The 22146-nt window shown below is 47.6% G+C and overlaps 1 protein-coding gene across 2 annotated transcripts in view; it reads right to left on the reverse strand.

Annotated features, from left to right (window-relative positions):
• LOC117364804 (proline dehydrogenase 1, mitochondrial-like) overlaps positions 1 to 22146 on the reverse strand; it is a 157187-nt gene that overhangs the window by 68629 nt on the left and 66412 nt on the right. For both annotated transcript variants that reach the window (XM_033954437.1, XM_033954436.1), the window contains exon 5: positions 19171 to 19235. In XM_033954437.1, the coding sequence (XP_033810328.1) occupies positions 19171 to 19235 (65 nt within the window). The remainder of the gene's footprint in view (positions 1 to 19170; positions 19236 to 22146) is intronic.

Below are 22146 nucleotides of genomic sequence, written 5' to 3' on the forward strand. Positions count from 1 at the left end.
TGAGGCCAGACAGAGAAAGGTGCAAAAGATAGTCCAAAACTGAAGATAAGGAGGAATGTTGAGGTTCCTGATGAGGAGAAAAACACCAAGTAGAAAATCTAGTCCATTTTTGGTGATAGTATTGTCTAGTAGCAGGCTTCCTTGAAGCTTCCAAAACATCCCTCACAGCTTGCGAAAACTGGAGAGGAGTTACGTTGAGAGGAACCAAGCTGTCAGGTGGAGAGACTGCAGGTTGGGATGAAGCAAAGATCCCTTTTGCTGTGTAAGCAGCGATGGAAACACTGGTAGAAGGAAGGGCTCCCTGCTGATGAAGAGTTGAAGTAGAAGGGAGTACCAAGGTTGCCTGGGCCACCGAGGAGCAATCAGAATCATGGTGGCATGGTTGGACTTCAGTTTGACCAGAGTCTTTTGAATGAGAGGAAATGGAGGAAACGCATATAGAAAGAGATTCGTCCAGTCCAGAAGAAAAGCATCTGCCGCGAGGCGATGAGGAGTGTAGATCCTGGAGCAGAACTGAGGCAGTTTGAAGTTGTGGGGGGCTGCAAAGAGGTCTATCTGAGGCATTCCCCACAGAGAGAAAATGTGATGAAGGGGCATGGAATGGAGAGTTCACTCGTGAGGTTGCAGAAGACGACTCAAGTTGTCCGCTAAAGCATTGTCCGCCCCCTTAATGTAGACAGCTTTGAGGAAGGTGTTGTGGTGAATAGCCCAATCCCAAACTTTCAGAGCTTCCTGACATAGGGAGGCCGATCCCGTGCCTCCCTGCTTGTTGACATAAAACATGGCGACTTGGTTGTCTGTGCGAATGAGGACCACACGGTCGTGAAGCAGATGTTGAAAAGCATTGAGAACATTGAAAGTTGCCCTGAGTTCCAGTAGATTGATGTGGCACTGGCGGTCTGTACTGGTCCAATAACCTTGAGTGCGGAAACCATCCAGATGAGCCCCCCCCAAGCGTAAGTCGGTTGTGAACACCTTCTGATGGGGGGGGGGCGTGTGAAACAGTAAGCCTCTGGATAGATTGGAAGAGAGCATCCACCAGCGAAGAGACTGTGTCAGAGCAGCAGTGAACTGGATGTGTTGAGTCAGAGGGTCGGAAACCTGCGACCATTGAGATGCCAGGGTCCACTGAGGAATTCTGAGGTGAAGTCTGGCAAAAGGAGTCACGTGTACTGTAGAGGCCATATGGCCCAAAAGAACCATCATGAGTCTCGCCGAGATGGACTGGCGAGAGGACACTGAATGACAAAGACCGAGAAGAGCTTTCAGACGTTGTGGGGGGAGGAACGCTCTGAGTTGGAGAGTATCCAGAACAGCTGCGATGAAGGGAAGAGTCTGGGAAGGTTGCAGATGTGATTTTGGGAAGTTGATCTCGAACCCCAGACTCTGCAGGAACCAGATAGTGTGCTGAGTCGCTAGGACGACTCCCTGAGACGTGGAATCCTTTATGAGCCAGTCGTCCAGGTAGGGAAACACCTGAAGACCATGGTTCCTGACCGCCGCAGCCCCTACAACCAGACACTTGGTGAAGACTCTGAGTAATGATGCCAGACCGAAAGAGAGCACTCGGTATTGAAGATGAAGATGTCCCACCCGAAATCTGAGGTATTGACGGGAGGCCGGATGGATGGGAATGTCAGTGTAGGCCTCCTTGAGATCCAGGGAGCATAACCAGTCATTCTGCTCGAGGAGGGGATACAGAAATGCTAGGGTCAGTATGCGAAACTTTTCTTTGACCAGATATTTGTTGAGCACTCTGAGATCCAGAATAGGACGCAGATCGCCCGTCTTCTTCGGAACAAGGAAGTACCGGGAGTAAAAACCCTTGTTCTGTTGAGCCAAAGGCACCGGCTCGACAGCCCGGAGCTGGAGCAAAGCCTGAGCTTCCTGAAGAAGAAGGGCGGTCTGGGCAGAGGAGGAAGGATACTCTCTTGAAGGATGTTCCGGAGGAACTGAAGAGAGTATCCCTCCCTTACGATGGAAAGGACCCAGAGGTCAGTGGTAATAGTCGTCCATCGATGGTAAAATGATGGAGACGACCTCTGATAGGGGGAAAAACGGGGAAGAATGACTGACGTTATGCTCTCCATGAGACAGTCAAAAAGGCTGAGGAGTCTTGGGGACAGCAGATGGCTGAAGCTTTTGCTGCTGTTTCTGCGGATGCTGCCTCTTAACAGGCTGACGGACGGTAAGAGCCTGTTTAGGTGGGAAACGCCGCTGGTAGATCAAAGGCGGGCATGAGGAATGAGAAGGAGCTGGCTTGGGCTTCGGACGGAGAATCAATTGAAAAGACTTGTCGTGGTCCAACAGCTTCTTGGTCGCTGCCACGATGGACTCGTTGAAGAGGTCAGTACCAGCACACGGGACATTAGCCAGCCTGTCCTGCAGATTGGGGTCCATGTCAATGATCCGGAGCCACGCAAGCCATCGCATGGCTACCGAGCAAGCAGTAGCCCGAGCAGATAACTCAAAGGCATCGTATGAGGACTGCATCAGCTGAGTGATGAATACTGAAGAAAAGGCTGCTTCCGATGAGGCGAGGCATGCCTGGATGAATGCCTCGAAGAATGCCTCTATCGATAGTGCGAGCTATGCCTGGAAGCAGGCCTCGATAGACGAGGCGAATGTGTCTTCGCTGAGGCCCCCAGAGAGTGGATGGGGCTGGAAGTGGTGGATCGAAGCAGAGGAGGATGGCTGGAAGCACCTCGAGGCACTCGCAAAGACTCGAGCCCTTGCATCGAGTGAATCGGTTCCAATGGAGGCATGGGCAAAGACTCTGCTCCTTGCGATGCATGCATGCATCGATGCCAGACCAGACACTCGCAGAGACTCTGCTCCCTGTAGAGAGTGTGCATACTGCTGAGGCACCAGAGGTAGCTCGACCTCACGGGAGACCTCCGCGTGCCCAGGCTGGATTTGAGAAAGAAGCTTCGGCTCATTGTGGTAAAGAGCTGAATTAATTGCTTCTCAAGCAAGGTCTGGAACGAAGCCAGCAAGGATGGATCCGCGTCTCCAACGGGACCACCTGCACGGGCTTCGTGCTCCCTTGAGGCAGTGTGAGAGTGCTTGGACTTCGAAGCCTTGGGCACTTTGAGCACTACCGGGGGAATGGGCTGCTGCGCAATCTGACCTGAGGAGACAGAGTAAGGCACCGCAGCCTGCGTCGAAGACTGAGCCGGGACAAACGAAGCAGGTTTGATAAGGCTCGGAGCAGAAGATGTGGAAGCCTGGGGAGCCTTGGGAGAGGCCGATGGTGAAGGGCCCTTTGATGACGAAAGCTCCCTCGAAGACTCTATGCTGAACAGCGACTCCTACAAGATGCAACGACGCTTGAAAGCACGGATGTAAGTGTTGAGCAAGGCTGGCACGATTTTGGGAGGTGTTGAGGCCCGAGACACCGAAGACAGCGTCGATGAGGGTCCATCAGTAAAATCGCGCACTGGCACTTGGAACACTTTTTAAAACCGGTAGCAGGCCGGGACATAGGCCGGAAAAGCTCTGCCGCGAGATCGAAGCCGCGGGGCTGCAGCCACATGGCCTGCCCGGCTCAACGGATGGAAGAAATTTTTTTTTTTTTGAAAAACAACAAAACACGATGAAAATCAGCAATTATGAGAAAATAAACCCAAAACCGTGGATTTAGAAGGCACAAGTGAAGAAAACTTCCCTTGGACTGGAAAACCGCCAACGTAATCCCACTCCACAAAAAGGGCTGCAGGACAGAAACAGCAAACTACAGACCAGTGAGTCTCACGTCTATAGTGTGTAAACTCATGGAAACACTGATCAAACAGAATATTGACACAATCCTAGACGAAGAAAAACTGCGTGATCCACACCAACACGGGTTCACCCAAGGTAGATCCTGCCAATCTAATCTGATTAGCTTTTTTGACTGGGTTACTAGACAACTGGATGCAGGAGAGTCACTGGACGTAGTGTATTTGGACTTCAGTAAAGCATTTGATAGCGTCCCTCATCGAAGATTACTGAACAAGCTAAAATCGATAGGATTAGGAGACACTCTAACTACATGGGTTGGGGATTGGCTGAGCGGCAGACATCAGAGGGTAGTGGTGAATGGTACTCCATCTGAAGCATCGGACGTGATAAGTGGAGTGCCGCAGGGCTCGGTCCTGGGTCCGATTCTATTCAACTTATTCATAAGAGATATGACGCAAGGACTTAGGGGAAAGGTATCGCTGTTCGCTGACGACGCCAAACTTTGCAACGTAGTAGGCAGAAGCTTATTACCTGATAATATGACACACGATCTACTGCTGCTGGAACAATGGTCAACTACTTGGCAGCTTGGCTTCAATGCTAAAAAATGCAAGGTAATGCACCTGGGAAAGAGTAACCCACGTAGAACTTATGTACTAAATGGTGAGACCTTGGTTAGGACCACAGCGGAACGCGACCTAGGAGTGATCATTAGCGAGGACATGAAGGTTGCCAATCAAGTGGAGAAGGCTTCCTCCAGGGCAAGACAAATGATGGGGTGTATACGCAGAGTTTTCGTCAGCAGGAGACCTGAAGTTGTGATGCCGTTGTACAGAGCCATGGTGAGGCCTCACTTAGAGTACTGCGTTCAGTTTTGGAGACCTCACTACCGAAAGGACGTGCTGAGAATCGAGTCGGTGCAGCGAACAGCCACCAGGATGGTCTTGGGGCTCAAGGATCTCACGTATGAAGAAAGACTAAAGAAATTGCGACTGTACTCACTTGAGGAAAGAAGAGAACGGGGAGATATGATTGAAACGTATAAGTATATCACGGGACGCATCGAGTCAGAAGATGATATCTTCCGGCTCATGGGACCCTCGACCAGCAGAGGGCATCCGCTGAAAATCAGGGGAGGGAAGTTTCGTGGCGACTTCAGGAAGTATTTCTTCACCGAGAGAGTTGTGGATCATTGGAACAGACTCCCACTCCAGGTGATAAAGGCCAGCAGCGTGACGGATTTTAAGAGAAAATGGGATACTCACGTGGGATCTTTAAGTGAGTAAACTCAGGGAGGGGATACATGGAATGGGCAGACTTGGTGGGCTATAGCCCTTTTCTGCCGCTTTTTTCTATGTTTCTATGTTTCTATGATGGACTTCTCGGCTCCGCGGAAAAGAAAGAACTAAGGAGACGCGCCCTGTGCTGGGCGGGAAGGCACTCACGCATGCGCGGTGCGGTCGATTCAAAACTTCGAGTTTCATCAAGCAAGACTGCTTGTGAGGCGTCCGCATCGGAGCTCCGTTGGATCACGTCACCCATTAGTGAGAATACCTGCCTGCTTGTCCTGGGATAATTGGAGAATCAGAGGACAAGTCCAAAACATGTGTCCCAATGAAGCATGAGCCTGTGCGCACTTGGGGCAATTATGAGTAAGAGTGATTCCCATCCGAGCTGCCTTCTCAGGGGGAATTTAAAGTCTCAGAACCATTTTAATTGGCAGACACTCTCTTGATAGTTTTCAGCAGCTGTTGTATCTGTTGGGTTGTCAAAGAGCACTGCTGGTCTGACACCCAGGATGCCGCCAAAATGTCCAGATTAGGTCCCGCTTGACAATCCCGGAGGCCCATTAAATGAAATTTAAGAGAGATCTTCTGTTGAGCTGATAAGCTAAAGAGCTCAGAGTGTTTCATGATTGTCCTCCTTGAGGTGTTCAACTGGCAAAGACTGTACATAGTGTCGTATCTGGTAATAAGCAAATATGTCCGTAGCTGGCAAGTCAAACATACGACATAAAGTTGGAAAGGAAGCCAAAATGCCATCCTCCGAGTACAACCGGAATAAATATCAGAGGCCCTTTACAGCCCATCGTTGAAATGCAACATTTTGCAGTCCCGGCAAAAATGCACCATTGCCCTGAATGGGCAAATACAGAGAAACCACAGATGACAGTTGGGCATTTTTGCAATTCCACCGCCACGTCCGCCTAGCCGGAGCAAAAATAGGGTAATTTGCTACCACCAGGCGGAGCAACGGATCAGCAACATGTAACATATAACTAATGTGGTAAGGAACTAATAATGACAATTCTATTGAAGTGGCTGAGAAATGAGAAGTGCCTCTAAACCAATCATTAATGTGTCTCATCTGGCAGGCCAAGGCATACCATCAAATATTCAGCAATCCATATCCTCCCCGTTCCCTAGGGATACACATCCGAAGAAGTGTCATACGGGGGCGACGTCCTCCATATAAAACGCTGTAATCCCTTAGTAAGATGGGCGTTGTGGGAATTGGATAATAGTAAAGGAAGTACCTGAAATTGGTACAACCATTTAGGAAAAAGTACCATATTATACAGGGCTACCCGTCCCGCCAGTGAAAGAGGAAATATAGACCAATTTTGTAGTCGTTGTAACATATCAAGTAATAAAGGGGAGATGTTACACTTGTAAAGAGTCTTGAGATCTCTAGGGATATTTGATAGAGGTCGTAGCCCACGTTAAAGGAAACTCCCCCACCCAAGACTGTTGCAGGGCGAACGGGCTAGCCAAGGCAGTGAATTTCCAATAATTTAAGGTGAACCCCGAATAAAATCGGAATTCTTCCAGAGCTTGTATTAGATGGGAAATGGAATGATTCGGTCTAGTTAATGTGAATAACAAATCATCTGCAAAAGCTAAAACCTTCACAGACATCCCAGAAAAATCTATTCCAAGAATATCCCCATCCTGCGAGACAGTACGAAGAAAAGGTTCCAAATAAAGTAAAAACAACAAAGGAGACAGGGAACAGCCCTGTCTGGTGCCTCTCTCTATGAGGAAGGGGTCAGTGATTGTATCATTAACCAGGCTTTTGGATTCATGTATAACGTCTGTATCGCCCGAGCATACCAACCATTCAATCCGATGTAGTCAAGCACCTCAAATAAATATGTCCAGTCTACTTGGTCAAAGGCTTATGCAGCATCTAAACTAAGTAACATCATTGGTATGTCTTGAGCCTGTGTATGTGCCAGAGTTAGCATCGCTTTACGGACATTATGGACTGCCTGTCTATCTCTCATGAATCCCACCTGATCCCAGGCAATGAGGTTGGGAAGGAAGAGCGCTAATCGATCTGCGAGTACTTTTGACAATATTTTGATATCCACATCCAGGAGTGATATAGGTCTTTAGGATTCAGGAGCCGTTCTCTCCCTCCCAGGCTTCAAGATTAAAGTGATTAAGGCCTCATTGGCTGCCTCCGGAAATCTCCCACTCTCAACTGCCTGAGCATAGTATTCACGTAACGGGGGCCCAATCTGAGGGGCTAGCAACTTATAAAATTCGGCAGTGAAGCCATCCAGTCCTGGAGCTGAGTAATTCCTTTGGGTCTGAATAGCTTTCTGCAATTCTTTAATAGTAATTGGTTCATTCAAAAACTGCACGTCCCACTCTATCAATTTAGGAAGGCCGGAATCCTCCAAATAATCCCGAAATGGGAGGCCTTGTCCCCAAGTCCCGCCGGCCATAGATACCCCTAAAGTAGTCGCGGAATATTCACGCTATCTGGTCAGTAGAATGTTGTAACTGACCCAGGCCATCTCTAAGACCAAAAACAAAGTGTTGTCCCCGTGCTTGTTTGGTCAAATGAGCCAACAATTTCCCTGATCGGTTCCCATAACGATGATATTGAAACTTCTGGTGATACAACATCTTAACTGTGCGCTCATGTATATATGAATTTAAAGCCGTCTCTACAGAAATGAGGTGTTCTTTATTTGCACTTGACAGCTGTTGAGAATACCGGCATTTAGCTACTGCTAATTCTCGTTCCAAATGAACAATGCCTCTAGACAAGCGTATATTGCGGTCGATAACATATGCAATACAATCTCCTCTAAGTACCACCTTAGCGGTGCTCCAGAATAGTACGGGATCGTGCCGTGCTGACCATTAAACTCTGAAAACTCTTCCCATTTAGTTGTCAAGTATTTTTGAAAATGATCATCCCGATACAAGTAACTAGGGAAACGCCAACGTAGCATGCCCCGCAATCCACAGCCTACATTCACATCTATTCAAATCAATGCGTGATCAGATATTGCCGCAGGGCCAATAACTGCAGAGTCTATGTTAAGAAAAGCTCAGCTAGTGGAAAGAATATAATCTATTCTGGAAAGTGTGCCATGTGCCCGCAACCTAAACTAAACTAAACCTTAGGTTTGTATACCGCGCCATCTCCACAAGCGTAGAGCTCGGCACGGTTTACAGGGTTAGGTTGAAAAGGAGCTACAATGAAGGGTTATAGGAAAGGAGCTAGGAAGATAAAGAGGGACAGGGTACCAAAGAGCGGGAGGTGTTAGATTTTTGAAAAGAGCCAAGTTTTCAGGTGTTTGCGGAAGGATTGGAGGGAGCTTGAAATTCTGAGCGGGAATGTGAGGTTGTTCCAGAGTTCTGTGGTTCTAAAGGGGAGAAATGTTCCTAGTTTTCCTACGCGGGATATCTTTTGCAGAGGGGAATGATAGTTTCAGTTTTTGAGAGGATCTAGTGGAATTAGGGTTAGAGGAGTTCCGGAAGAGTGGGATAATGGGAGGGAGGATGCCATGTAGGATCTTGAAAGCTAAACAGGCACATTTAAAGAGGACTCTGGAGTGAACTGGAAGCCAGTGAAGTTTGGACAGGAGTGGGGAGACGTGGTCGAACTTGCCTTTAGCGAAAATAAGCTTGGCCGCGGCGTTCTGGATTAGCTGAAGTCTATGGAGTTTTTTTTTTAGTTAGGCTTAAATAGATGGAGTTGCAATAATCCAGTCTAGAGAGGATGGTTGATTGAACAAGGACGACGAAGTGAGAATGATGAAAGTACGATCTCACTTTCCTCAGCATATGAAGACTAAAGAAGCATTTTTTTACCAAGAAGTTGAGGTGGTCATTGAAGGAGAGAGAGGAGTCTATGATGATGCCAAGGACTTTGCTTGAAAACTCAAGCTGAAGAGTGGAGCCGGAAGATAATGGGATGGAGGTGGGTAAATGACCTAATATTGGGCCGAGCCAAAGTAGTTTTGTTTTGGACTCGTTCAATTTCATTTGTACAAAATGTGCCCAGGATTGAAGGTTCATTATACATGCAGATATGTTCTCAGCGAGGTTAGTGAGGTTCGAGTCGGTCTCAAGGAGGATGAGGATATCGGCAGCATAGGTGTAGAGAGTTTCCAGGGGGGATAGATGAAGGAGTTTCAAAGAGGACATGTAAATATTGAAAAGGATAGGAGAGAGGGGTGAGCCTTGCGGGACTCCACATATCGGCTTCCAGGGAGGGGATGAGGTACCGTTTATGTTAACGGTGTAGGAGCGTAAGCATAGGAATTTCGAGAACCAGTCTAGGACTATGGAACTTATGCCTATTTCAGAGAGTTGGAAGATTAGGATATCATGATGGACGACATCGAAAGCTGCGGAGAGGTCGAATTGTAGAAGTATAGCGAATTTGTTGCGAGAATGAAGTTGTTGTACCTTAGAGATTAGTGAGGCTAATAGGGATTTGATGCTGAAGTTGGCTCTGAAGCCGAATTGGTGGGGTAGGAGAATAGAGAATCTTTCTAGGTAGGATGAGAGTTGAGTAGATATGATGGATTCTAACATCTTGGTTAGGAGAGGGATATTTGCTATTGGACGGTAATTGGAGGGAATAGAGGGGTCAAGGTTGGTCTTTTTCAGTAGAGGGGTTAGTGCAATATGTCCCATTTCGGAGGAGAAAAGGCCCGATGTTAGAGCAGCGTTTATAAGTTTGGTGAGGGAAGCGATGGCCTGTGTAGAGATATTCTTGAATAGGTAGGAGGGGAAAGGATCCAAGGTACATTTGCAAGTTTTTAGTTTGAGGCAGAGATTGGAGACTTGCAATTCGGAAACAAGCTCAAAAACGGTCCAGGATCTGTCGGCTGGAATGGGATTGGAGACAGGTAGGGAAGGGTTGAGGTCAGTAGAGATTAGGGAGTTGTAGGAGACTGTAGGCGGGAAGGAGCATCTTAGGGTGGTAACCTTTTCACTGAAGAATTTTGCAAGGGCATCTGCTGATAGAGACGAGGGGAGCAAGGATGGGTCCTTTTTTGTAGTTAAGGAGCGCCAAATGTTAAACAATGCACTGATCTGGTTGTTGGATCTGGAGATTTTATCTCCGAAGAAATTCTTCCTGGCTTTTTTTAGTAATGAATTGTAAAGTTTAATATTGACCCTCCAGGTCTGTCTATCTGAGGGGGATTTAGATTTTTTCCATTTGCGCTCCAAAGTGCAAATTTCTGTTTCAGCTCTCTATGGAGCGGTAGATACCAAGGGGCCTTTCGGGGGTACGAGATGGTTTTTGTGGATATTGGAGCGAGGGAGTGATAGATGGATTCGGAGAGGGAGATACAATTGCACCAGCAGGATTCAGAGTCTGTAGGCTTAGGATTGGAGGAGAGTTGGTTGAGAAATTTGGACCAGAAAAGATTACTCAAAATTTTCTTGCAGAAGGTTATTGAATGGGAGGAATGGGATGGGGGTTCAAGGTGTAACATAAAAATGGTGAGGCAAGTAGGCCCTAAAAAGTGGTCAGACCAAGGGACTTGTTCCCAACAGGTGTCATCGGTTGAAGTTTTGAAGGCAGTAAGGTCGAGGAAAGTGATGAAGTCTAGTGTATCTAACGCAGCTGGAAAAGTGGGCCGAAAAATGGCAAATGAGCTTCAACATAGGGAAATGCAAGGTCATGCACGTGGGGAAAAAGAACCCGATGTTCACATACAGAATGGGGGGAACACCGCTAGGAGTCAGTAACCTGGAGAGAGACCTGGGAGTGATGGTAGACGCAACACTGAAGGCATCAGCGCAGTGCGCTACAGCCTCAAAGAAAGCCAACAGAATGTTGGGTATCATTAAGAAGGGTATTACGACCAGGACGAAGGAAGTCATCATGCCGCTGTATCGTGCAATGGTGCGGCCGCATCTGGAGTACTGTGTCCAGTACTGGTCGCCGTACCTCAAGAAGGACATGGCAGTACTTGAGGGAGTACAGAGAAGAGCAACTAAACTGATAAAGGAAATGGAAAATCTCCCATATACCGACAGGTTGAAGCAGTTGGGACTTTTCTCACTGGAAAAGCAGAGACTTAGAGGAGACATGATAGAAACCTTCAAGATCCTGAAGGGCATAGAAAAAGTAGACAGGGACAGATTTTTCAAATTAAGGACCACCACAAGTACAAGGGGGCACTCGGAGAAATTGAAAGGGGACAGGTTTAGAACAAACGCTAGGAAGTTCTTTTTCACTCAGAGGGTGGTGGATACATGGAACGTGCTTCCAGAGGCTGTTGTAGACAAGAAAACATTAAATGGTTTCAAAGAAAGTTTGGATAGATTCCTAGAAGAAAAAAGGATTGAAGGGTATAGATAGGTATAGACCATTGCTCAGGCAATGGGCCTGATGGGCCGCTGCGGGAGCGGACCGCTGAGCAGGATGGACCTATGGTCTGCCTCAGCGGAGGCAACTTCTTATGTTCTTATGTATGTCCTTTTTCGTGGGTTGGAGAAGAGGTAGGTGAGGGGAAACCTAGAGAGGTAAGAAAGTTGTTAAATTCGATCGTGTCCTTGTTGTTGGTGTCATCAAGGTGGAGATTAATATCACCAACAATCAGTAGTCTTTGAAATTTAAGAAAGGCGTTTGTTATAGCCTCAAAGACGAGATTGGAGGAGTTGTTCCAAGGGGTGGGTGGGCGGTATAGTAATAAGATGCCCAATGGGTGAGTGCGGAGTTCATCATTGACAGAGACAAGCATATATTCTAGAGAGGCGTGAGTGCCCTTCTCGAGGAGCTGGACTTCAAAGAAAGATTTGTAGAGCAGTGCCAGTCCGCCTCCTTTTCGGTTGGATCTGGGGGAGAAGAGGCCTTGATAACCATGGGAGAGGAGTTTGTTTTGTGTAAAAAGATCATCTTTGGCGATCCATGATTCTGTGATGCATAGGAATCCAGGGTCGAACTCATCTAGAAGGTCCTTCAAGATTTGGGTCTTATTGCATGCTGATCTGGCATTGCAATAAAGAGTCGGGACTGGGGTGAGAGAGTCAGAAACAGCATTGGGAAGATTGGCTGGGGGCAGGGGCTTTAGTGAGTTTAGGTTGACTTTTCGGATATTTTTCTTGAAAGGGGGAATTCTGGTGCGTATCAGCGTGGGGATGCTGAGGCCAGGGCAAATATTATTGGTGTTTGGTGGGTGAGTAGGTTGGGGGAGGAGGGTATCAGACAGAGGGAAGAATAGAGAGGTGAGCAGAATAGGAGGAGAAGGAACCAGAAGAAAGGATTCATGGCGGGGTTAGGGCCGGATAATTGGTGTGTGAAAGTCTGCAGCAGGGGGGATTAGTGTTAGCTAAGGAAGAGGCAGGGGACTTAATTAGGCTGGCTGAGTGCATAGTCAAGAGTAGGGAAGAAAGGCGAAATCTTTGGCAGTAATACAGTCTGGCACTGAACAAAAGCACAGACAGTAATAAACTTAGGCAACTAAAACGAGAACATGGACAATAATAAAAAATATGGAGCTAAAACAAGAGTATAGACAGTAATAAAATTTGGCCTCCAGTGGATCTCGATAAGCCAAGGAGGGGGAGGGCGGTGAGTTAGTCAGAAAGGAACCCCGTTGGTTTGAGCTCTCAACTGTCGGCTTTCCCCTGCTGGAACAGGGGAGGGGTGTAGATGATGCTAGATGCCCTGCTGGAAAGGGCGCCAGATCTGGCCACTAGTGAAACTGGCAGTTGGTGCTGAGCACCGTCAGCGCTGCTCCTCTTGTAGTTCTCTCCCCTGCTGGAATGGGGGAGGGGTGTAGATGATGCTAGGTGCCCTGCTGGAACGGGCTCCCGATCTGGCCACTAGTGAAACTGGCAGTTGGTACCGAGCACCATCAGCACTGCTCCTCATGTAGTTCTCTCCCCTGCTGGAACGGTGGAGGGGTGTAGATGATGTTAGGTGCCCTGCTGGAAAGGGCTCCCGATCTGGCCAATAGTGAAACCTTTAAGTCTAATAATTGATGTTCAGAGGAGGGAGCTCAACTGCTAGGCAGCCATCCACCAAGCCTCCAAGTTCCGGAACCAATGTGTATAGTTTTTTTCTGTCTGGTGTAGTAGGCGCTAGGGATCGACTAGATCCAACGTTGCACAAAGATACAGGATACCTCGCGTCTGGGACATCCCTGTGGATGTCCCCGAAGAGGGGTCAGAGCAACTTTAAAAGACCCCATACAGTCCATGTTTCAGTGAATGCCTGCATCAGGGGTCCAAAAAGTCACCAACATATAAAACACACTTCCAAATGTCTTCTATCAAAAAGTCACTGATGCAATTACCAAATAGCCAAATGCAACTTCCCATGTTGCACACTTTGTACACACAAGAGATTTAGGTCCATTTAAGGAACTCTGGTAAAGCTGAGAAAAAGGAAGCCATTTAGGAAGGTAAAGAGGAAATAGATAAGTATAAAGTTCTATACCAAGAGCAAAATCAGAAATTTATAATTCAGAATGACAGCTTTCGGAGGTTTGCAGGATAGCAAAGCACATTGCTTTCGAAGCTCTGTCCCAGGCAGGAATATTCAAAAAAAGCCATTCTGGAAGCCCAGACTAGATATTCCACATAAAAAAGGTGGAAGGAAGGCCAAACAGCATGCATAGGTTAAAGAGATGTGAAGGAAGTTATCAGAGCTAAAAGAAAAATAAAGTTATGTTATGTAATGTTATTAAAAAAAAAAAAAAAAGAAGCAATGATAGATATTGAGAAGATTGCATTCAGGCAAAACACACACACACATAATTTAAGTCTCCAAGTTTATTACATACTTGATATACTGTCTATCAAAGGAATGTTAGAAGCAAGAAGCCGGTTTTAAAATTGGTTGGACCACTAGATGACCAAGGCATAAAAGGATCAATCAGGGAAGACAAGGCCATAGCAGAGACACTAAATTTTTAGCTTTGGTCTTCACTGAGGAAGCTGTAAGGGATGTGCCAGTGCCAGATATGGTGTTCAATGCTGTTGAGTCTGAGAAACAAAAATCTCTGGAAACCCGGAAGATGGGGCAACTTGATAAATTAAAAAGTAGCAGCAAAATCACTTTGACCAGGTGGTTAAACATTCCAGAGAAAACTAAAAATACTATCCACATTTGTGTATCATGGGTTTGTGACACACAAAATGTGGATAGTGTTTTTAGTTTTTTCTGAAGAAATAAAAAGAAGTTTTTGAACATGGTCGGTTTGCCATTTTCTCTGAGGAAACTTGGGGTATTTCCTTTGGTTTTTGTTATACATTCCAAAGTACAGATAGAACTGAAAAAAACAAAAACAACCCCCCCCCCAAAAAAAACCATAAACTTGCAGAGCTACTGTTAGTAAAATGTAATTTAACTCCAAAAATCAAGCACGGTACCAGAAGACTTGAGGGTGGCTTTTTTAAAAAAGGTTCCAGAGATGAAACTTGGCATGGACAGTGTTGTGCAGTGGTTAGAGCTATAGCGTCAGCACTTTGAGGTTGTGAGTTCAAACCCCACACTGCTCCTTGTAACCATGGGCATGTCACTTAATCCCCCCCCCCCCAATGTCCCAGGTACATTAGATAGATTGTGACCCCATAGGGATAGACAGAGTAGATGCTGTTCTGAGCTTCCTGGGGAGAAGGGTATAGAAAATTAAATAAATAAACAAACTCAAACCCAGCACTTTTCAAACTTTCTTTATCAGGCACATAAATGAAGGATTGTATTATTTTAAATTGGACCTCGGTAGCAACTTCAGCCTCGTGACTCACTAAAATCTTCATTGGTCCGTCAATGTAATTCCAGTTAACTCAGTTTGTCTTATATTTTTAAAGAAATATTAAAATATTTATCTGTCTTCATCAAGACCCTAGTTCAACATGGGACAGTAGCATGGAATGGATTTTTGCCAGGAATTTGTGAATTGGATTGCCTTCCATGAAGACGGGATACTGGGCTAAATGGACCATTGGCTATTCTTATGTTCATGTTTTGCCTATACTGCATCAGGCCATGGTCCTAGAAAATTATTAGATAAAATCCAATATATTTTATTGTATAATAATTGCAGATTGAGATTAGTCCCCAAGGCCCAAATTATATAAAAGGCGCCATAAGTCAGGCAACAGTAAGTGCCCTACCACAGACTAACTTAATCATTTTAATTAGCGTTGATTGGTACGGTAATTGACCACGTCATTTATAACCAATTAAAACGTCATTTTTAAAAAATGTAGGTACCTGGAGGTAGCCATTAAAAAAAGGGTACCGTAATCGTGTATGTAGAGGTGCCTAACGGTGCCCAAATAGGTCAAAATAGGTGTGGTTTACACGATTCTCGTCAAACATAGGTGCCAGGAATGTAGACCTGCAAAACCCTGGCCTACATTACCAGTGAAATCAACAGAGAGGCACTGGAGATATCACATCCAACCTGTGGACACTGAGCCTTTATTTACAGTTTGTATCAAAGTTTCATAACAAGTAAAGTTCCAAAAACAAACAAGGTCCTGACTAGGATCCAAGTTTCGGCGATACCATCGCCTTCCTCAGGGGACAATTCCGTATGACCTTGCAAAGCTCTGTAAACTGTGCATGTGAATGCGTTGGCGTCTCTCCATCCAAAAAGAAGGTGTAATTCTGCAAACAGCACCTTAGCATGATTTGACACGCGAACAGCAGTGTTTTTGCAGAATCTGGCCTTGAACGTCTAATAGTTGTGGTACTTCCATTCTTGACACATTTTCATGAGTACTAGCATTAATATCAAAATATTTGGACATTTTACAATACATCAGTGTTTTTAAGAGTGTCCTTAATAGGACACCAGAAAAGATTTTAACGTATAGAAAAGCCAGATCATTTCACATTGAAGCATTAGTGCTCATAGGAAGAATGTCAAAATACCACCAAGGGAGACAGTTGTCACATTTTTAACCACCACAAAATTGTGGCTAGATTTTTTAAATTCTCTATAACATATTCTGTATTTCCAATACATGAAAAAGAAAACTAGAGAAGGGAATGTTAAATATAGTGAAGTTAATGATGGGCCAGTGACAAATTTAGCGAGTCATGAGGCCAAGTACTTCATGTGAAAAAAGTCATTACTAAGGTCCAATTTAAAGTCAATATACCGTATTTTCACGTAGATAACGCGCACCCGTGTAAAACGCGCACACGGGTATAGTGCGCAGGAAACCAAAAAATATGTTTAAAAAATTTGTATACCGTGCACACCCATATACCGAGCATGCTGCCCGACTCTCCCGTCGCCGCCCGACTCTCCTTTCACCCGCCCCGACTCTCCTCTGGAGATCTCGACTCTCCTTTTGCCCGCCCCGACTCTCCTCTCCCCCTTGAAGTCCTGTCCCCACCCTGAAAGCATGATGCCCCCCCCTGACGTCCGATTCACCCCCCCCGCAGGACCGCTCGCACCCCCACCCCGAAGAACCGCTCGCACGCACCTGCACCCCCACCCCGAAGGACCGCTCGCACCCCCACAGCCTCCCGACCCCCCCCCTCATCATGTAGAAGCTCCTACCGGTGTCCTGCTGCTTCCTCTTAGCGGTCCCGGCCCTTCTGTGAGCCCTGCGCTGCTTCTTCTGGCGGTCCCGCCCTTTCTCTGACGTCAAGCCCTCTTGCCCCCCCGACACGATCGGGGCAAAAGGGAGCCCAAGCCCTCTTGCCCCGCCGACTCCCCAACTCCCCGACAATATCGGGCAAGGAGGGAGCCCAAGCCCTCCTGGCTCTGGCGACCCCCCCCCCCCGCTAGTTGTTCGAGCCAGGAGGGAGCCCAAGTCCTCCTGGCCCTGGCGACCCCCCCCCCCCGCTAGTTGTTCGGGCCAGGAGGGAGCCCAAACCCTCCTGGCCCCGGCGACCCCCCTACCCCAACCTCGCACTACATTACGGGCAGGAGGGATCCCAGGCCCTCCTGCCCGCGACGCAAACCCCCCTACCCCCAACGACCGCCCCCCCAAGAACCTCCGACCGCCCCCCCAGCCGACCCGCAACCCCCCTGGCCGACCCCCACGACACCCCCCACCCCCCTTCCCCGTACCTTTGTGTAGTTGGCCGGACAGACGGGAGTCAAACCCGCCTGTCCGGCAGGCAGCCAACGACGGAATGAGGCCGGATTGGCCTATCCGTCCCAAAGGCGCATGGGCCCAACCCGACCATGTGCCCAAGGCCCCGCCCCAGGAGGGACCTAAGGCTCCGGGCCTATTCTGATTGACCCAGGCGCCTTAGGCCCCACCAGTAGGCGGAGCTTTGGGACGGATGGGCCAATCCGGCCTCATTCCGTCGTTGGCTGCCTGCCGGACAGGTGGGTTTGGCTCCCGTCTGTCCGGCCAACTACACAAAGGTACGGGGAAGGGGGTGGGGGTGTCGTGGGGGTTAGCCAGGGTGGTCGCGGGTCGGCTGGGGGGGTGGTCGGAGGTTCTTGGGGGGGACGGTCGTTGGGGGGAGGGGGGTTTGCGTCGAGGGCAGGAGGGCCTGGGATCCCTCCTGCCTGTAATGTAGTGCGGGGTGGGGGTAGGGGGGGTCGCCATGGCCAGGAGGGTTTGGGCTCCCTCCTGGCCTGATATTGTCGGGGAGTTGGGGAGTCGGCGGGGCAAGAGGGCTTGGGCTCCCTTTTGCCCCGATCGTGTCGGGGAGTCGGGGGGCAAGAGGGCTTGAGCTCCCTCTTGCCCTGATCGTGTCGGGGAGTCGGCGGGGCAAGAAGGCTTGACGTCAGAGAAAGGACGGGACCGCCGGAAGAAGCAGCGCAGGCGCAGGGCTCACAGAAGGGCCGGGACCGCCAAGAGGAAGCAGCAGGACACCGGTAGGAGCTTCTACATGATGGGGAGGGGGTCGGGAGGCTGTGGGGGTGCGGGCGGTTCTTCAGGGTGGGGGTGCGGGTGGGAGTCCGTGCGAGCGGTCCTTCGGGGTGGGAGTGCGAGCGATCCTGCGGGGGGGGGGGGGGGGGTGTGAATCGGACGTCGGGGGGGGGGGGGAACTATGTAAAAAGAATTTTGTACAACGCGCTCACGCGTATAATGCGCAAGATTATGCACGGTTTGTAAAAACCGTGTATAACGCGCGCATTATATGCGTGAAAATACGGTAGTTATCTCTATGTGCCTAATGAAGAAAATTTGAGAAGAGGTTATACTGTACATTAAGTAACTCCACCATCTTTAATAAGACCCATAAATTTTATAAAAACTGTAAAATGACATGTTGAGGTTGAAAATGGGGCAAATTGGACCAAGGGTTCAAGAGCAGTGGCATAGCGAGGGTGACTGGCACCCGGGGCAGTGGTGCCCCTCTCCCACCCTCTTCCCTCAGCACGAGCAGCGAAGAACTTGCTGTCTGCGTCGCCTTCGGAGTTCTCTCTGATGTCACTTCCTCCTTCCTCAGAGAAAGTGCTGAAGCAGGTTCTTTGCTGCTTGTGCTGAAGTTAAAAAGGTTTGGAGAAGGGGTGCGGTGCATGTGCGTGTCAGAGGGAGGAGGGGTGATGGTACTCTGAGAAAAACCACACCTAGGGCGGACCACCCCCTCACTACACCACTGTTCCAGAGAAAATCATCCTCCCATGTCCTCCTCACCAAACAATAGACTAACATGTTTCTATGGAAGTGGTGGTCCTCCTTTCAAAACTGCCTTTTGCCACACTCTCCCAAAAACCTACCTTTTACAATTGCTCCATTCCTACAAAACTAACCGCATACGTTAACGGCCTTGCAGAAGACTGTCCACACTTAAGAAACAAACAAGCATACTCCCAAAGCGATCTCCTGAGTGTGGCTCACTGATAGAGCTGCTGCCTCTGCACCCAGAGGTTGCGAGATTAAATCCCAGTGCTGCTCCTTGTGACCCTGGGCAAGTCACTTAATCCTCCAGTGCCCAGCACTTTGAATGTCACAAAGGCAGTATACAAGTCCCCATTCCCTTAACACACAGAGTTGGAAATTCTGAGCCACATCCTGCATGTTTTCTGCACTCCGAATTCTTTCAAACACACTGAATTAGAAACAAAGGTTGACAGAGCCAGCACAGTCCCACATAGAAATCAGCTGCTGGATAGTAAACAGGATTTCAATGTATCAGGGCAAATCCAGTATGGCATGATTATATCACCAGTGAGCCCTGCAAGACTGGCTATCTAACAGGGTATTGAAATACAGCCGTTCCAAGTCTCAATCATCGGATACTGACCAGAAACTGGGGCCGTCCCAGGGCTGTGAGCTTGATGGCAGAAAATCCATCTTCAGAGCTGCCTCCTGAAAAATCAAATGCATTATGAGCACAAGCAAACTGCCTTTATAGCACTGTCAAACACTAAAAGCAGTTAGTTGTATTAGGGAGCTTCTAGTCTTTACCCAAGAAGAAAGAAAGAATACTTAGCCACCCAGAGGCTTAGAGCTTGCCCCATGTTGTTTTCAGCTCGGCAATGATGTATTGCCATCAAGTTAAGGAGGAGCTTCGTGCAATTAATGGAGAACTCCTTAAATGGCATCCTAATAACTTACCTGTACTCCCGCAAAGAGTTAACAACCCTGCAACATGCAGGTTACAGTGGGTTTGGCTAAATTAGGGAGAGGAAACATGAGGTAACGATCCCCTGTATAAGATTCTGGCAGCCTCTTCCGTTTAAGAGCTAGGGAGCAGAGTAGATAGATTCAGTTGGTCTGCTGCTTTGGGTCAGTCTCACCTCGGTGAGCCTACACCAGGTATACACGATTTTGAGCATTCTAAGAATGAGATAGCATAAGGTATGCAATATAGGGTACTCAGATATAGGGAGTTGATATGATTTAAAATTTGAAAAAATATTTTTTAAAAAAGTAAAAAGAATTTTGAGTTAGTTGCTAACCTTGAACTTGATTTTGATTTTTCAATAGTATCCCTCCCTGATGAAGAGGTGAAACTCGAGTCGGGGGGATGGGAAGTATTGGATGAACGGATGAAAAGTTCAAGTAATTTTTACCGAAATGCACAACAATTAAAGGGCACACAGTCACCATTGAGGATTAACGACAAACAACTACCCACCCCATTCAGATAAGTATATTGAGACTATCTGACAGTAGTATTTATTCAACAAGGGTGGGCAGGGGACAGGTGAAGGCGATGATGGTCCCCTTGTTAACCTCAATGTAGTGACATCACTATATTTTAGGTTATAAGGTCTGAGCACTTCACTATAATTTAATGTAATTAAATATTGTTATTACTATTATATCAAATTAGAGCTGTGAAAATATTAGCATATATTAATCTTCGTCACAGAATACCTAAATTTATCTCCCTATATAGTAGGAACATAAGAACATAAGAAGTTGCCTCCGCTGAGGCAGACCATAGGTCCATCCTGCTCAGCGGTCCGCACCCGCGGCGGCCCATCAGGCCCATTGCCTGAGCAATGGTCTATACCTATCTATACCCCCCAATCCCTTTTTCTTCTAGGAATCTATCCAAACCTTCTTTGAAACCATTTAATGTTTTCTTGTCTACAACAGCCTCTGGAAGCGCGTTCCATGTATCCACCACCCTCTGAGTGAAAAAGAACTTCCTAGCGTTTGTTCTAAACCTGTCCCCTTTCAATTTCTCCGAGTGCCCCCTTATACTTGTGGTGCCCCTTAATTTGAAAAATCTGCCCCTGTCTATTTTTTCTATGCCCTTCAGGATCTTGAAGGTTTCTATCATGTCTCCTCTGAGTCTTCGCTTTTCCAGGGAGAAAAGTCCCAACTGCTTCAATCTGTCAGTATATGGGAGATTTTCCATTCCCTTTATCAGTTTGGTTGCTCTTCTTTGTACTCCCTCAAGTACCGCCATGTCTTTCTTGAGGTACGGCGACCAGTACTGGACACAGTACTCCAGATGCGGCCGTACCATTGCACGATACAGCGGCATGATGACTTCCTTCGTCCTGGTCGTAATACCCTTCTTAATGATACCCAGCATTCTGTTTGCTTTCCTAGAGGCTGTGGCGCATTGCGCCGATGCCTTCAGTGTTGCGTCTACCATCACTCCCAGGTCTCTCTCCAGGTTACTAACCCCTAGTGGTGTTCCCCCCATTTTGTATGTGAACATCGGGTTCTTTTTCCCCACATGCATGATCTTGCATTTCCCCACGTTGAAGCTCATCTGCCACTTTTCGGCCCACTTTTCCAGCTGCGTTAGATCCTTTTGGAGATCCTCGCAGTCTTCCTTGGTTTGAGCCCTGCTGTATAGTTTAGTGTCATCTGCAAATTTAATGACTTCACACTTAGTTCCCGCCTCTAGGTCATTTATGTAGATATTGAACAAGAGCGGTCCCAGCACCGACCCCTGCGGAACTCCGCTCGTGACCCCTTTCCAGTCTGAGTAGTGGCCCTTTACGCCAACCCTCTGCTTCCTGTTTGCCAGCCAGTTTTTGATCCATCGGTGGACCTCCCCTTGTACCCCGTGGTTCCATATCTTTTTAAGCAGTCTCTCGTGTGGCACCTTGTCGAAGGCTTTTTGGAAGCCAAGGTAAATGATGTCTATAGATTCCCCTTTATCCACCTGGCTGTTCACTCCCTCAAAGAAGTACAATAAGTTTGTGAGGCATGACCTACCCTTACAGAAGCCATGTTGACTCGGTTTTAGCTGCCCATTTCTTTCGATGTGCTCACAGATGCTGTCCTTAATCAGTGCCTCCATCATCTTTCCCGGGACCGAGGTCAGGCTCACCGGCCTGTAGTTTCCCGGGTCCCCCCTTGCGCCCTTCTTGAAGATGGGCGTGACATTTGCTATTTTCCAATCCTCCGGGATCTCTCCGGTTTTTAAGGATAGGTTGCATATCTGTCGAAGTGGCTCCGCTATTACGTCTTTTAGTTCCTTGAGTACCCTTGGGTGAATGCCATCCGGACCCGGTGATTTGTCGCTCTTTAGTCTGTCAATCTGCTTGAGTACATCCTCTTGGCTTACCTCTAAATCGACCAGCTTATCGTATTGGTCTCCTATTACGATCTCCTCGGGTTCCGGAATGGTGGTTATATTCTCCATCGTGAAGACTGACGTGAAGAACTCATTTAACCTGTCAGCTATCTCTTTCTCTTCTTTTACAACTCCCTTTCTGTCTCCATTGTCCAATGGTCCCACTTCTTCTCTCGCCGGTTGCTTCCCCTTGACGTATCTGAAGAACGACTTGAAGTTTGTTGCTTCCTT

This window comes from Geotrypetes seraphini, chromosome 8 (genome assembly GCF_902459505.1).
Source record: "Geotrypetes seraphini chromosome 8, aGeoSer1.1, whole genome shotgun sequence".
Classification (NCBI taxonomy): domain Eukaryota; kingdom Metazoa; phylum Chordata; class Amphibia; order Gymnophiona; family Dermophiidae; genus Geotrypetes; species Geotrypetes seraphini.